General features: G+C 44.2%; 1 protein-coding gene across 1 annotated transcript in view; it reads left to right on the top strand.

Moving 5' to 3' along the window:
* The window catches only part of PREX1 (phosphatidylinositol-3,4,5-trisphosphate dependent Rac exchange factor 1), an 863,840-nt gene that overhangs the window by 812,430 nt on the left and 36,832 nt on the right, over positions 1-14,578 (top strand). Inside the window, exons 33-36 of the mRNA XM_086932617.1 lie at positions 5,297-5,514; positions 11,355-11,454; positions 11,731-11,874; positions 12,853-12,970. Of these exons, the coding sequence (XP_086788743.1) occupies positions 5,297-5,514; positions 11,355-11,454; positions 11,731-11,874; positions 12,853-12,970 (580 nt within the window). The remainder of the gene's footprint in view (positions 1-5,296; positions 5,515-11,354; positions 11,455-11,730; positions 11,875-12,852; positions 12,971-14,578) is intronic.

Genomic DNA, 14,578 nt, shown 5'->3' with positions numbered 1-14,578 from the left:
TCCTCCCTTCCAATTTGTCTGTTTTGCATCTCTTGCTCACTGTCAATACCCGAGGAGAAAAAATAGCTGCCGGCCCCCAAAAAAATGAGTGCCGGCGGGCCAATCAGCAACAACCAGATAAGTCACATTAAGTACTGGGTGGGTGAGCCTACAAATTAATAAGGCAAGCCGTGCACGAGCTGAGCCATAACATTGTTTTGCATGTAAATCGTGTAAATGTAAAAATATTATAAAACCTCTTTGAATTTCAAAATATTGTATTTTAAACGCAGAATCTTTTCATCTTAGAGATCATATTATGTCACTGCATTCTAGTTATTATAAGTGATAGTTTTTAAACAGGTACTTAGAAACATTCATGCAACAATGCCATTAATAGACCAAGAAGCAAGTTAAGTACACCCCATAATGGCCTGGTTTTTCATTATATAAGGAGCAACATTCTAATCTATTGAATCAAACACAAGAGGTTTTTGACCGGCGCGTATCCTGAACAAATGTATTTCAAGCTGCCCTTGTATGTGATGCGGAAAAGGACACATGATGAATTAAATAATCGCTTAGGATCACACAGTTTGTTCAATCAGGGAAGCCTGGATGGGAAACATCCTTTACAACGAAACTTTTACAACGCAGTGCTATTACAACGCAGGTTTTACAACGAAAACCATTACAACGCATTGCGCTGGGGGGCGCTCTAGGATAGGGAATATATTTAATTTACTATCCAACACCTTCCCTAGTGTCCACGGGGACTGGAGTTGGAATAGCAAATTAAACTATTCACTATCCAGCACCCCAAAGCGATATGCGTTGTAAAGGTTTGCGTTGTAAAACTGGCGTTGTAACAGCATGCGTGGTAAAAGCATGCGTTGTAACGTCATACATCTGCCTGGATTGATACCAAGTTTACTAGTTTCACATTGTGCAATTCAGCCACTATATGCATATCTCTTTCTCTCTACTCAATTCTTGGTGCATGAGGTTAGAGTGTGCTGGCAGGCTAAAGTCACCTGTGGGCTTGTCTTTGTTTTTTGGCTTTGAGGGTTCAAGTGGACATCACGCTGAGGAAGAGCTAGGTATCAGGCTCAAGTCTTCAGTGATATGCCAATCTCTAGCAATGCGGCTCAGTCTGGCGCAGTATTATTTCACTAGTTTGTCATTTTAACAGACATTTATACTAGGCAAAAGTTTCCCCTCATTTGTACCCAATGATTAATTTATGAAAAGGTAAGTGCCAATGCCCTTCTCCAGAGGCCACTAAATCTTTCACCACCCATTGTCCCAGCCAGCGCTGCCAATGACCGTACCAACTCAACTAATAACCACCATACACGTGTGAGAATTCAGACTGTTCTAGCCACCTGAAGGTATAAGAATAATGTCGGAGGTAGGTAATATTTATTTTTTATGTGTAGTGAATGATTAAACAACTGTTGTTATACTCATCTCAAAATTAGACAACATCGCCATCATGTGGCAAACTGTCATTAGAGAAGATGCTGAGAATGAAGTGCTGGTGCCAAGCACCGGAAACCACAGGCTCAAATTAAGCACTGTTTGTACCAGTTTAACACCTAAATATTAACAACAAAGCAGTTATAAGTTAGTTTGGAAGGGTATGTCACTGTGCAGCACCATGTGTGGTGCAGTTTTTAGTTAGTTTTCATCCATTTGAGCTAGAGACCATTTTTTTAAATCTGAAAATTATGCAGCAGGTGGAGGATTATGTGGTAAGTGCAGGACATTTTTAATTAGAAAACACGGCAGCTGCAGAAACACAATTCTCGTGGCACTGATAATACAGCACACATTGGTCAGAATACTCGCCACACACCCCAGTATGCCAGTAGCATCCTGCAGCTACATTTACTGGATTATAGATTGGCAAACGCAGGATGGGTTTTATTTATTTGACTCTAGATTGTTGTGAATGTCCCTTAGAATGCCCCCGTTGGCCCCATACCAAGGGTTCTCCATCTTTTGATAAAGATGTGAACCTTCATCGAGGGTGATAAACAGGGCCCCTATTTCCATTCAAGGCCCTTCATAGGATGCTCATGTGCTGTTGCTTCAGTATTGGCAGTCTGTGTAGAAATGCCTCTAGACGTCGATTCGGAATCAAATGCATTCTGAGAGGGAGAGTTTACCTTGCTGCCACTTTCAGGTGGTTCACTGCACTTGCGTCAGAATGGTATGGAAGGAGAGAGGCTAAGTTCTGGGTTGACATTAAACTTGATATTGGCCTATGCCTCGGGAAGGTAGGAGTAGAAGGTAGTAGTAATGGCTAAGGAAGAGGCTCCTACCTCAGGGCGAAGTAGCTGCAATGTGGGTTCCTTTGGATCATGGTGGTTGTTGATGTTTAGCAGACAGGTGCAAGCTTGAATTTTGGTGCTTGGTGGTGATCATGGTAAGTGGGTTGATTTGCCTTTTAGTAGTTGTGGGGATGCAGCTGAATTTACATTTTTGTGGTGGGGACATTGACTAGTTTGGATTTTGTGGGTGGTGGTGATGATGAAGATGTGGTTTACTTTGGATTTTTCTAGTTGTTGGATGCGAGTCTAATTTAACATGGTAGAGTGCAGATAATACAAGTTTACTTTAATCTAAAAAATCAGTTTTGAGTCCAAGGGATACCGAAAAGGTTTACTTTTAAGAGGGTATAGAAGTGTAGGCGGTTTAGCTATTCTCGAGGGAAAGTTATCTTTTGTTTGTACCAAGACACTTTCAATTAATAGAGCGGCTTCTTGTCTGATATCCTGTATTTTGAGATTTTGCTGCCTGAAATTCTGTTAGTACTTACTATGTGCTGCTTAATGATTCTTGCTCAGTAAGGAAGCCACTTCTGCAGATATTCTATAAGTGGGCCTTGTGCCTGGTTCTCATCAGTGTGATTAATTTTGATTTGGTTAGCAGTGGCGGGTGGTAGGGAACTGTGACCGGTGGAGGGGGGAGGGGGGGTGGATTGCTAGAAAAAAAGACTTACTAGCTCATCACAGGTCACCAGCCGCCGCCTGTTCTTCCTGTTCTCCGGTCACCCGAGCCAATGGCGACGCATGACAGCAGCGTTGTGATTGGTCTGAGTGCCGTGGTTTGTCACTCAGACTGTAAGAGAGAGCCTGTGCATGTTCTCCACCCGGGCTCTGCTATACAGCCAGGTGGAGAACATGCTAAGCGTGCATAACGGTTTGACTGGCCCGAGACAGCCGGCCAAAGAGTCATGCACACTTAAGTTGCACATTATACCACTCCTCCTTCTGACGTGGCGAGCCCCGCCCCAACCTGGCTCCAAGCTCCACTCCACAATATAATGATGATTTCGTTCTGTTATTATCATTTTATTTTTCCTTTGCACTGCTCCGAGAGCAGTGGGGCGACGCTCCTCCGCCTTCGCTCAGGAGCCGCCGCTGTTCGTTAGTAGCCAACAGCGTGCTTGTGATGCAGGTTTTTATCTCCAGGCACCTCTGACCCCTTGATTCAGAACTCGTTGCAGCCTGTTGAGTTTTGTGGTGTCCCTTGATTGTTGCATCACTTATCACCAGGGCTTTGGTGTTTGTCTAGTGGTGGCTTCTAGCAGTGGAAGGGCACTTTGCAGCTTTTGTAGGTGGCAGTAGTCCCTATACTCAAGATATTTTTATAGGGGGTGACGACTGAAGTTGCTCCTAGTTAGTAGTCTTTTATTCAGGCGTGCACAGTCACGTGTTTTCTGAACACTATGGCAGAAGCACCAAACTGTGGGGATTCTGTTGTGAAATAACGTCCAACTGGTCACCGGAGCTGTGCATCACTTGATGCGCTTCAGAAGCTTGCATCCGGGCATTCCTGTGGTCACGTCTGCAGTCATTCTGAGGATTGCTTCTGTCTGTACATGCACAGTACCGTAGTATCATGTGATTGGTGTATTCTTAAGAACACCGCTCAAGGGTGGAAAAGAAAATATTTTGTTTAAATGTGGTCTATGTCAATCCAAAAAACTCTACGTCATTCTAATAGGAATGACAAATGCTGTCAATAAAATCTTAAGGTTAAAAAATGAGATACATATGGGAAGGAACTCTTTTTTTCTGATACCCCTCCCATGTTTTTATTTTTTGTGAGTCTGTGGTGGTCTCTGCTTATATGATACAAATTTACTATAATGACCAGGGCCACTGGAATTATGCGGCAGGGGAAGGTCAAATTACGCGGCAGGCTTGAGTAAATAATGCTGCAAAAGAGTCAAATTATGCCGCGTAAAGTGCCACATTTTATGATAGTATTGCTTCATTATTTTGTCATTTTTACACTTGTTAAAACTGCTTTGGCATTGGTTGCACCTCATTTGTTTCAGTTTAACCCTCAAATATAGCAATAAACAACCAGAAAGGTGACCAGTCAAGCTTTGGGAAGGGCCTCACGCTGCTTGACAACACATGTCACTGCACTTTTAGTAACTTTCGAAACAATGGAGTTAGAAACAAACTTTTTGTTGTTGTTAAAGTCTGCAAATTATGCCGCAGATGGTGGATTATGTGGCAAATGTATAATTTTGCACAAAAAAACATGTCTGCACAATTGCATAATTCCAGTGGCCCTGATAATAACGATTCTGGCATTTATTGGACAGCAGTATGGATTCATAGGTGTAGGCCATTGATGGTAAAATCAAAGCTCATGTACATTAGTATTACATATTTTAATGTTACGTTATGTTTCAGAGATGTGTGTGGCATGAGTTCGGCCATTAGTAAGGCCTCGCAGCGCTATCAAACTTTGAGCCCTCCACACCCAAGTTTCAGGGATTCTGTCATTGACCGTAGCTTAACTTGTGGTAGTTTGGAGTTGTATCACCACTGTTATGCATATGGTCAGTATGCTACTTTCAGCCCTATATTTGGTTGTATTTAGATTTGGTGGTTAGTGGTAATGGGTGTGCAGGAATGCCAGGGGTGCTCAGATGGCTCCATGTCACCAGAACACCACTTTTCTACTCCTGGACTTTGCTTTTACCTACCATTGATCTCGTGTATATTTATCCAATTGCCTCAATAAATATGAACCACAACTACAACCCATAGAATGCACTGATATGTTAAATCAAAACCCACAACTGGAGAAATGGTATTCGGTCATCTGGTCACCACAGAAATACTGTATTTTTCCATGCATGCATTCCAATCAGCTAAATGCAGGTAACTGTAAAGCCCCTTTCCCAAGTTTCTGAGGATCACATTATCGCTCCAACGCAGCCCACACTGATCACTGCAAAAATGCATAAAAACCAATCTGACTGTAACCATGTCTTCCTTTGTCACAGATACGGAGCTCCAGCTGAGACGCGATGTCATCTTCTGCCAGTCCCTGGTGGCCGCCATTTGCACCTTCTCGAAGCAGCTAATGGCGGCCCTAAATTATCGCTACAACAACAACGGCGAGTATGAGGAGAGCAGCCGGGACGCCAGCCGGAAGTGGCTGGAGCAGATATCCGCCACAGGAGTCTTGCTCAATTACCAGTCACTCTTATCTCCCAATGTGGTAAGAACAATAGTGTCAGTCACATATTTTTCACTACTGACGGCACTAATTTATACTATCTGCACACGCAGTGTTTTTGTGGGCCGTAAAATACAGTGCTTCCCCCATAAAAATTTCAAAAATCATAGATATAACCAGTCAAAAAAACACGCCTGGTCTATCTCATATGTTATATGTATTTGTAAAGCACACTATTACCCGCAAGGGCATCCTGGCACTGATCATGTGTGTGTGCCTAGTCTAGGGTGACCGGAAATTTAAAGCAAAAAACGGGAAAATTTCACAAAAATAGGACTACTAGTTTGCTTCAAACGAGCTCACAGAATGACAGCGCTCCTCAGCAGAGAATTTCAGAAGAGGCAGGAAGAACATAAATAAAATGCAATTTTTAAAGCCACTAGCATGCGTGTTAATCAAATTGCTTTCTTATAGCAGCTGCTAACTATCCCTGCTTTGAAAAACATAAAAAGGCTCCTCCCACTGAACTTTAGAAAACATAAAAAGGCTCCTCCCACAGAGCTTTGGTAAGCATAAAAGGCTCCTCCCACTGTTTTCTGTCGACTCCCTCTAACAACTGGGACATGAGCTAAATTTCCCAAAATCTACCAAGACAGCTGGTGAAAAACTTTGACTGTCCCGGCCAATCCAGGACACCGTGTCATCCTAGCCTAGCCCTGCATATGGTAGGTCGGTTCATTGAAAAGCCAGGTCTTCAGCTTCTTGCAGATTTCAAGAACAGAGGAGTAGGCTCTGATGTGGAGTGGGAGGATGTTCCACAGTTTAGAAGCGGTGTAAGAGAACGCCCGTCCTCCTGATCTGGTTCTGTGTATGCATAGGCTGAATGTGGGTAGGAGCCCTGCAGAGCGGAGGTGTCTGCCTAGTTAGAAGGATGATGACATTTTAAACTTTTTCAAATTTAGGCTCAGATTCCTGTGTAGAGTTATCTGTATATGTGGAACAGCAGTGTTAATGTGCTGTAAGTGTTTTACCAGAATTTGAATATGACATGAGCTATATACTGATCGCATTTTCTATGATGCACTATTTCAGCATGCGAAAGATGTGCCCTTTGGCACCAGCTAATGGCTATGTACTGCTTTTGGCCGCCTTAAGTGTGGCAGGGTATGCTCAGACGTGAGTCCCTTGCTCACTTTGCCACTGGATTCAAGCAAGCGTGGCTGAAGACTGCTGGAATGCCAGAAACCGGTCCTCGGGCGCTTGTTTCCGGTCCAGGGAAGGCATGGCTTGGCAGTTCCGGCTGGACTGTTCCCATGAGGCACAGGGTCAGACTGATTTGCATATAGCCATGTCTGATCTGGGGTGGCAGAGTGGGCTAAAGAACGGTGATGGATTAAACCCAGATCTGTTGACTGGGTGTGAGTGTTTGATTGATTCAGATGCTCCGTCCATCACCACCCCCTTTTGTACCGCTTTTGGCCGCCATAAGTGTGGCAGGGTATGCTCAGACGTGAGTCCCTTGCTCAGACTGATTTGCATATAGCCATGTCTGATCTGGGGTGGCAGAGTGGGCTAAAGAACGGTGATGGATTAAACCCAGATCTGTTGACTGGGTGTGAGTGTTTGACTGGTTCAGATGCTCCGTCCATCACCACCCCCTTTTGTACTGCTAATGGCTATTGTCAGCATGCCATTTGTACGTGCGGAAAATCACACGTAAGCACTGTTTCTCTTCGTTATTCCTCATATAAAGCCACATTTGTGGTAATGACACAATTACAGGGGGTATTAACGCTAATATTCTATTGTGGTATTTGCAAAATATTCTCCCCAAAACTCAAAATGAAGCTCTAAGTGTTCTCACAATTACGACCGTATTCAGATGACTACCTCTTCTAAATAAAGATGAGGTTTTATCTAATGGAGCATAAACATATCATTAGCAACACTCCAAGCAATTAAGGCAGTTACTCAAAAAGCATCCTTTTTATTTAATTACAGTTATTTGCATGATGTGTTTACCTGGCGCAGGCTTCACACTGATCTGCTGTCTTTTTAATTCTAGTGGTCAGCCATAAAGCACATTTAGCAGGAGAAGTGGTCTCTGATTTGTGTATGTGCAGCATGCAGAAAATTCTGTGGATGAAAGATTTGGGAAATAGTTATCTTTTTTATTGGTGCAATGTTACGCTTGTGCTCCCTGGTGGCGAAATTTGGCCTTCTCTGAAAATATCATGCTTTTGATAACTGTTTTAATTCAGTGTGTTTTACTGAAACATATTCTCTGATGTGTTGTTTTGCCCAACACAGATGAAGGACTTGTTGCAATTACTGAAAAGGGGCTACTTAAGTTCATTTCATATGCTCTTGAATAGTTTTACACATGCATCTGTCAAGGTGAGGCAAAGGTGCAAATTCCTGCATTACTTCTTACTGGCAGATTTGCCATTACCAACCGTCTATCAATGAGACCCATGGAACTCACTTTAGCTTTGATATCTAACACAAAGTTTTTGCCAGATACTTAAAAATGTATTTCTGTGCTCTTCATATTCAGTACATTTCATGAATTTTGTTGAATAAAACATAGCCCATGTGCTTTCGTGAAGCCTTTTTTCAACGATTTAAGTTCAGGAGAAATCCTGAAACTTACAAAAGTTGAAGCCATGAAGTCAAACTTTTCCCTAGATCACGCTGTCTTTAAAATCTCACTTCAAGCTATGGAACCTCAGGAGTGTTCTTAAATTCGCTGATGGCAATTAAAAGTAGGCCTGGGCGGTGAACTCCGCTCCGTTTGTGGAGATTATGGAGTTGATCTGCTCTCTGCACTTCACAGAACTTGCGGAGTTCAGAAAACTCCGCTCCACGTAGTGCAGCAGAGTTTTTTTCCCCCCGCTCACCATGAGTAAGTTGTCGACCGTGGGCTGCCGCTCATGTAGAATTTCTACCTGAGTGGCAGGAAGATCAGCGCGAATGGCAGTCCGTACCGCACTCCACCACTTGTGGAACTCCATGTCTATGTCGGAACTCTGCCAAGACCTAATTGGAAGGTATGGCCTTGAGATAACTCCATTTGTTTTTACCAGCCCCATGCAAACAAAAAAATAAATATGGAATACATACATATATACACTTTGGGTGAGATCTCTTTACTCACTTGTACTTTCAGTTGTCATTCACAGTTTGCTTCTACCCGCTGCAGGATTCATCCTGGGACAGGAGGTCAGGCCACTTAACCTATTGGCTCACTTGGTCTTTGAGTGATGGCATTTTGCCTGCACCTGCACCTAAAAAAGAATATTTCAGTGCCAATGTTTTACTTTCCTAATGCTTTTTTTTCCTTTCATTGTTTGAACTGTGCATTTTTTTTAGTTTTACATGCGTGCTAAAGCTATGTCTTCATGAGTAGGAGCAGGAAGGGAAAACGTTTGGGGATCACCTTGCAGAGAGGGCCATTTCCAACAGGTATTTTTAGGGTGTAGGGGGGAAGTAAAGGTTTTGGATGGTAAGGGTGTTTTTAGGGCTTAAGTGTAGGTAGGGGTATAGGGTGGGTTTAGGGGTGGGTAAGGGAATAGGATAGTAAGGTTACAAAAAAGGTAGGGTTGGGGTTTCCACCCAAATTAAGAAAATAATGAAATATACAATAATTAAAATAAAATGGAGGACCTTCCCCAGTACAAAAATATTGGTTTTAAGTAATATGTATGCATACATGCATGCACACACGCACATATATAAAGTCGGTTTTTCACTTCATTTATATATATTTACCTTGCATTGTAAAGGCATGCGTGGTAAAAGCGTGTGGAAAGGCATTCAGTTGTAATAGATGCGTGGTATAGGCATGCGTTGTAATGTAATACAACAGTGACATGCATAAAGGAAGGGAGCCAAATGAAATTTGACCTTGTTGTTTTATATTCTTGGTATGAATAAGATTAAGATTTCGCATTTTTGAGGGGGGGAATGAGATCAGAATTGTTTTGGGGTTTGAAATATGAGAATTTCATGCAAATATTTTGTGCACTTCCATTTGTGAGGAGAGCAGCTGCTTATTATCCAGAAAGACAAATGTTTATTATTATTATTGTATTTCTTATATAGCGCCAGAATCGACCCCCGAAGGGATATCTCCGCGCTTGCCTTGGGAACCCGTCCTGGCTTTTCCCTGTGAGATAGCCCCTACAGGGCATCCCCAAGGTGAAAGCCAGGCATCAATTATGTTGTGTACTGTAGAATATTTTTCATGCAGTCGATGAAAACAAGCTTCCTGTTTTCTAGAAAGTTTGCATTTAGAGGAGGTGTGTGCACCACTAGACCCAGGAGTGCCAGTTCCATATTAAAGTTTCATTATTTCCCACATAAAATACTTTTGCGTGCACTTAATCTCAAATGGCTCATAAACCTGGTCAGTGGTTGTCGTGAACATTGGGCATGCATCCAGTCCTGCCCGACCGACTTTGATTACCCCCAAGTCAGATAGTGGTGCCCCAATGAAAAAGTGCAATATTGTGTGCCCCCTCGCCATTAAACTACACATGCCTGCCACGTATTCTGAAGCCCACTAACAAACCAAGGAGTCCTGAACTCTTTCTTGAAAACACTGATTCTGTAAAAGTGTAATGGGGCAGGTAGCACGAGAATCTTGGCCTATGGCCCTCATTTCAGTGGTTTATTCATCCTGTAAGAAATAGTGAGACTTGCTGGAACACCAAAGATAGGATTAGTTTCACACAGAGATTTTGGCTTCTGAAAGCCACCGAAATCTCTCAGGGAAACTCTGGGGGGAGAATACAAAAAAAAACACCAGGGAATCGGAATTATGATTTCGCCCAATAGTTTCTTATTTCTAAGGGAAACCACAGGGTTCCACCTGTAACCCCTGATGTTACCCAGGACCGGATTGGCCGTAGCGGGCATCGGGTGCTGCCCTGGGAGGCTGGAAGGGTTGGGGTCGGTTTTGGAGAAGTGGGGGCCGGTTTTGCAGCAGTGCTGCAATATCGCCCCCCAGTAACTTAAGCAGCAGTGCTGGGGCTGGTATAGTTAAGCAGCAGTGCTGGGACTGGTATAGTTAAGCATCAGTGCTGGGGCTGGTATAGTTAAGCATCAGTGCTGGGGCTGGTATAGTTGAGCAGCAGTGCTGGGGCTGGTATAGTTGAGCAGCAGTGCTGGGGCTGCTGTAGTTAAGCATCAGTGCTGGGGCTGGTATAGTTAAGCATCAGTGCTGGGGCTGGTATAGTTGAGCAGCAGTGCTGGGGCTGGTATAGTTGAGCAGCAGTGCTGGGGCTGGTATAGTTGAGCAGCAGTGCTGGGGCTGGTATAGTTGAGCAGCAGTGCTGGGGCTGGTATAGTTAAGCATCAGTGCTGGGGCTGGTATAGTTGAGCAGCAGTGCTGGGGCTGGTATAGTTGAGCAGCAGTGCTGGGGCTGGTATAGTTGAGCAGCAGTCCTGGGGCTGGTATAGTTAAGCAGCAGTGCTGGGGCTGGTATAGTTAAGCAGCAGTGCTGGGGCTGGTATAGTTAAGCATCAGTGCTGGGGCTGGTATAGTTAAGCAGCAGTGCTGGGGCTGGTATAGTTGAGCAGCAGTGCTGGGGCTGGTATAGTTGAGCAGCAGTCCTGGGGCTGGTATAGTTAAGCAGCAGTCCTGGGGCTGGTATAGTTAAGCAGGAGTGCTGGGGCTGGTATAGTTGAGCAGCAGTGCTGGGACTGGTATAGTTCAGCAGCAGTGCTGGGGCTGGTATAGTTAAGCATCAGTGCTGGGGCTGCTTTAGTTAAGCATCAGTGCTTCACGCTTGCTTGATAATGGATTTGTAACATAACAAGGTACAATATTTGTTTCAGTTTTTGAAAATGACCCAGTGCAATATATTTTTTTTCCGTAGCAAGAAGAGCGCATTATGCTTGAAGACATCAGCGTTACTCTCTCCGAGCTGGATAAGGTGGCCTTCTACTTCAAGCAGCTGGATGAAAGCCTGGTCCCAAGTAAGGACACTTGCGAGTTTGTTCTGCTGCCGCAGTGTTTTCATTCTTGCTCCTGCGGGCACCATGGAGCTGCCCTGTGATCATTGCGGGGTGGGGGGATTGGCAGTTATATATCACGCCACCCTCGGGTGCTGCGTGATGCATCAGAGATGGTGTGCTTTGCTTAATGCTGCGTGAACCACTGGAATGCGTCACAAAATAAAACAAAATGATGGAAATTTATATTGTGAAAGTTGTTGTGTGTGAATCTAAGTGTCCTTATTGTTGTTTTCACAGACACCAGCGTTTTCTATCACATAGAAGGAAGCCGGCAGTCCTTAAAAGTTATATTTTATCTGGACAGCTTCCATTTCTCCAAACTAGCGTCCAGGTTTCAAAACGGAGGAAGCTTGAAACTTCATTCAGTGTTGTTTACGAAAGGTACTGGGATTGCTCTTTTCGAAATCTTTCCTTAACTCTTGATAGATTGACCTTCTCAAAGTAACCACTTTTTTTTACAATATGAATCTCTTAAATCCACATCTTGAATGCCACACTGCCATCAAGCGGCAGGGTCTGGAATTTTCTGACTGTGGTGGTGGAGAGAGAGAGAGGGGGCTTTATTACAGTCTCTGCTAGAAGATCTGTGCTGGCGCGTGTCAGGTTTTTAGATGTGGCCTAGGCGACATCCCCCAAAAATGTATAACAAAATTCATAGATGTATACATACTCACAAATGCTTTTAGCCAGCTCTTGTCATCCATTAGATGTTCAATCCTCTTTCACATTCTACTTCCACCCATCACAGCATACAGCAAGAGCAGGGAAGTAGAAAACGTCATCCATAGGACGCTTTGCGAATCAGTGCTTATTGCCCAACACACGTGCACAGCTGCCTGAATATCGGTGCAATTCACTGCCAAGGCTGGTGTGTCTGATCTTCTGTGCCGTTCCATTATTTTTAAATTGCATGCCTTGCAAAATACGAAAAAAAACAATCTAGACAAGGCCAAACCTATTTGATTTGTCAATGTTCGTTTAAACTGTGTTGCATAATCTCCAACATTATTCCTGGTGGAACTCTGACGGATATCAAAGTTCCTAGAGTTTTGTTGCACTTTTTAAAAATAACATGGCTACATCACTTTCTGCTGTCAGTGTCAAGAAAAGTGGGCCTGCGTGGGTGAAATATGGCATTTTACGTTGGTCTAACTATAGATTTCGAAATTAATGTTATGTGAGTGTGCAGTAGTTGAATTCTTACGAATAGCTCTTTACATGTCTGTCAGTTTGTAGTTCAAGTTTCAAGTTTATTTTATGTGTTTGATTAATTAAAATCTTACAAAAGAGCATCTAAAACTGTAACCCGAACAGAAAAAGTTGCTGACGGAAAAATACTTTGGCCATTTGTCTCCATAGCTTTGGAATCCTTTGAAGCTCCGTCTCAGACAGATGGTGGTGTGTGTCTTGAAGAACTTCAGCAACAGATTAATGCTGTTTCACTGGAGAAGGTGCAACACTACTACCGCAAGCTCAGGTAAAGATCTTTACTGCTATACATGGAAAATTGGACCTACATGTATCTGAGCTTCCTCTAGTGCCGCAGATAAGTAGGTCACAAGTACATCCTGGCCTGATCAGAGACCCCTGTTCAGTGCTACAACAGTGTGAAGTCTTGATTAAGAGTCTGGCGGTCCATGGACTGCCAGACATGCGGGGGTCGGTCTCCCAGCCACCTTATTACAATTAGGGGGGTTGGCTTGTGATTTCCCCACTGCATTCGCCAGGAAAATGCAGTTACCTGGCTTTGGTGCTGCGGTGTTGAGGCACTATTATGCTTAGCAGGACCGCGCAGTCCCGCTAAGCATATTACAAGTTTTCTCTCCGCCACGGTTTTCATTGTAGTTCCTCCTTCCTACAGGGCGCCCTGGTGCCTCACACCATGTAGATGCACACCGGGGGCCCAAAATGTGCCCCCCTGCATGCACACCAGTTCCTGAACACCCTGAACTTAACAGTCCTGGCCTTTCAGGAATTGTTTTTGCAGTTGCCATTGTAGTGCCCATTTTTAGAGGCACCCCCGTGGGAACGCCCCAAAAAAGCCTGTCAGACCAGAGAAAACTCCTGATCTGGCAGGTGGCCCGACCACAGCTTTGTCCGTGCAGCAGCAGGGCGGACCTGGCGCCACAACGCCAAACTCATAATCAGGCCCTTAATGCTCTTTACACACACAAATATGTGCGTGCACACACTTTTTTTGTAAAATGAAGGTGATGTGCACAAATTGCTTTATAGGCAAATTTAGCTCCACACTGATTTTGCTCTTTGAGATAAGGAGAGCATAACAGGGGTATATGGCATCTTGTTCTTCCTTCTAAAGAAATATGCTGGACTATTGTCCTTCTGTGTCTCTTTCCTTTTCGGCATGAAGGTGACCTGACTTAAAAGACCCATACCTGTTAATTGTGGCTCTGCTGACAAAGCCTGGGCAAAGTGCAAAAAACACTCCGCCGCACTACGTGGAGCTCAATGCCATTTGTGGTGATTTTCAGTGCCTGGTGCTTGTCCGCACTGTGCAATCATTGCGAACAGCACCATGCACAGCGCAAGTGGGCGATGTTTCCTTTCTGCTTATTCGCGCGTCAGCCTTTTCAATGCAAACGGACAGTTTGTCAACGCGAGTGGGCACGAGCATACGCGACCACTCGCAATGAGAAATCTTGCCCGGTGGCTTATTTTCCACTGTCACCAACTTGATGTTGACGATCGTGTACGAGGAAAAATCTCACCGGGAGGTGGATTTTCCTCTCTCGAGCTTGCCAACTTGACGTTGACTGTTGCGAGCGAGGAAAAAAAACCTCTGCTCCGCTATGCGGAGCAGAGTTTTTGGGAACTCCGCGAGCTTCCCGAAATGCAGAGTGTGGAAAACTCCACAATTTCCGCGAGCAGAGCGGAGTCCACTGCCCAGACTTACCGTTGACGATGCGGGTGTGGAGTGGTGAGAACCTGCTGACATCAGTAGGTCCTTTTTGTCATCATGTGGCTAATGTGAGCCAATGAATAACTGAGCAGTGGTCACCCACTATTTTACTCTGCTTGGAGTGCAAAGTGAAAAAATGCAAGCACAGCATCTGCACATGCAGCC

Source organism: Lissotriton vulgaris, chromosome 7 (assembly GCF_964263255.1).
Source record: "Lissotriton vulgaris chromosome 7, aLisVul1.2, whole genome shotgun sequence".
NCBI lineage: Eukaryota > Metazoa > Chordata > Amphibia > Caudata > Salamandridae > Lissotriton > Lissotriton vulgaris.
Note: the sequence above shows the minus strand (reverse complement) of the source record. Positions and strands in the feature narration are given on the sequence as shown.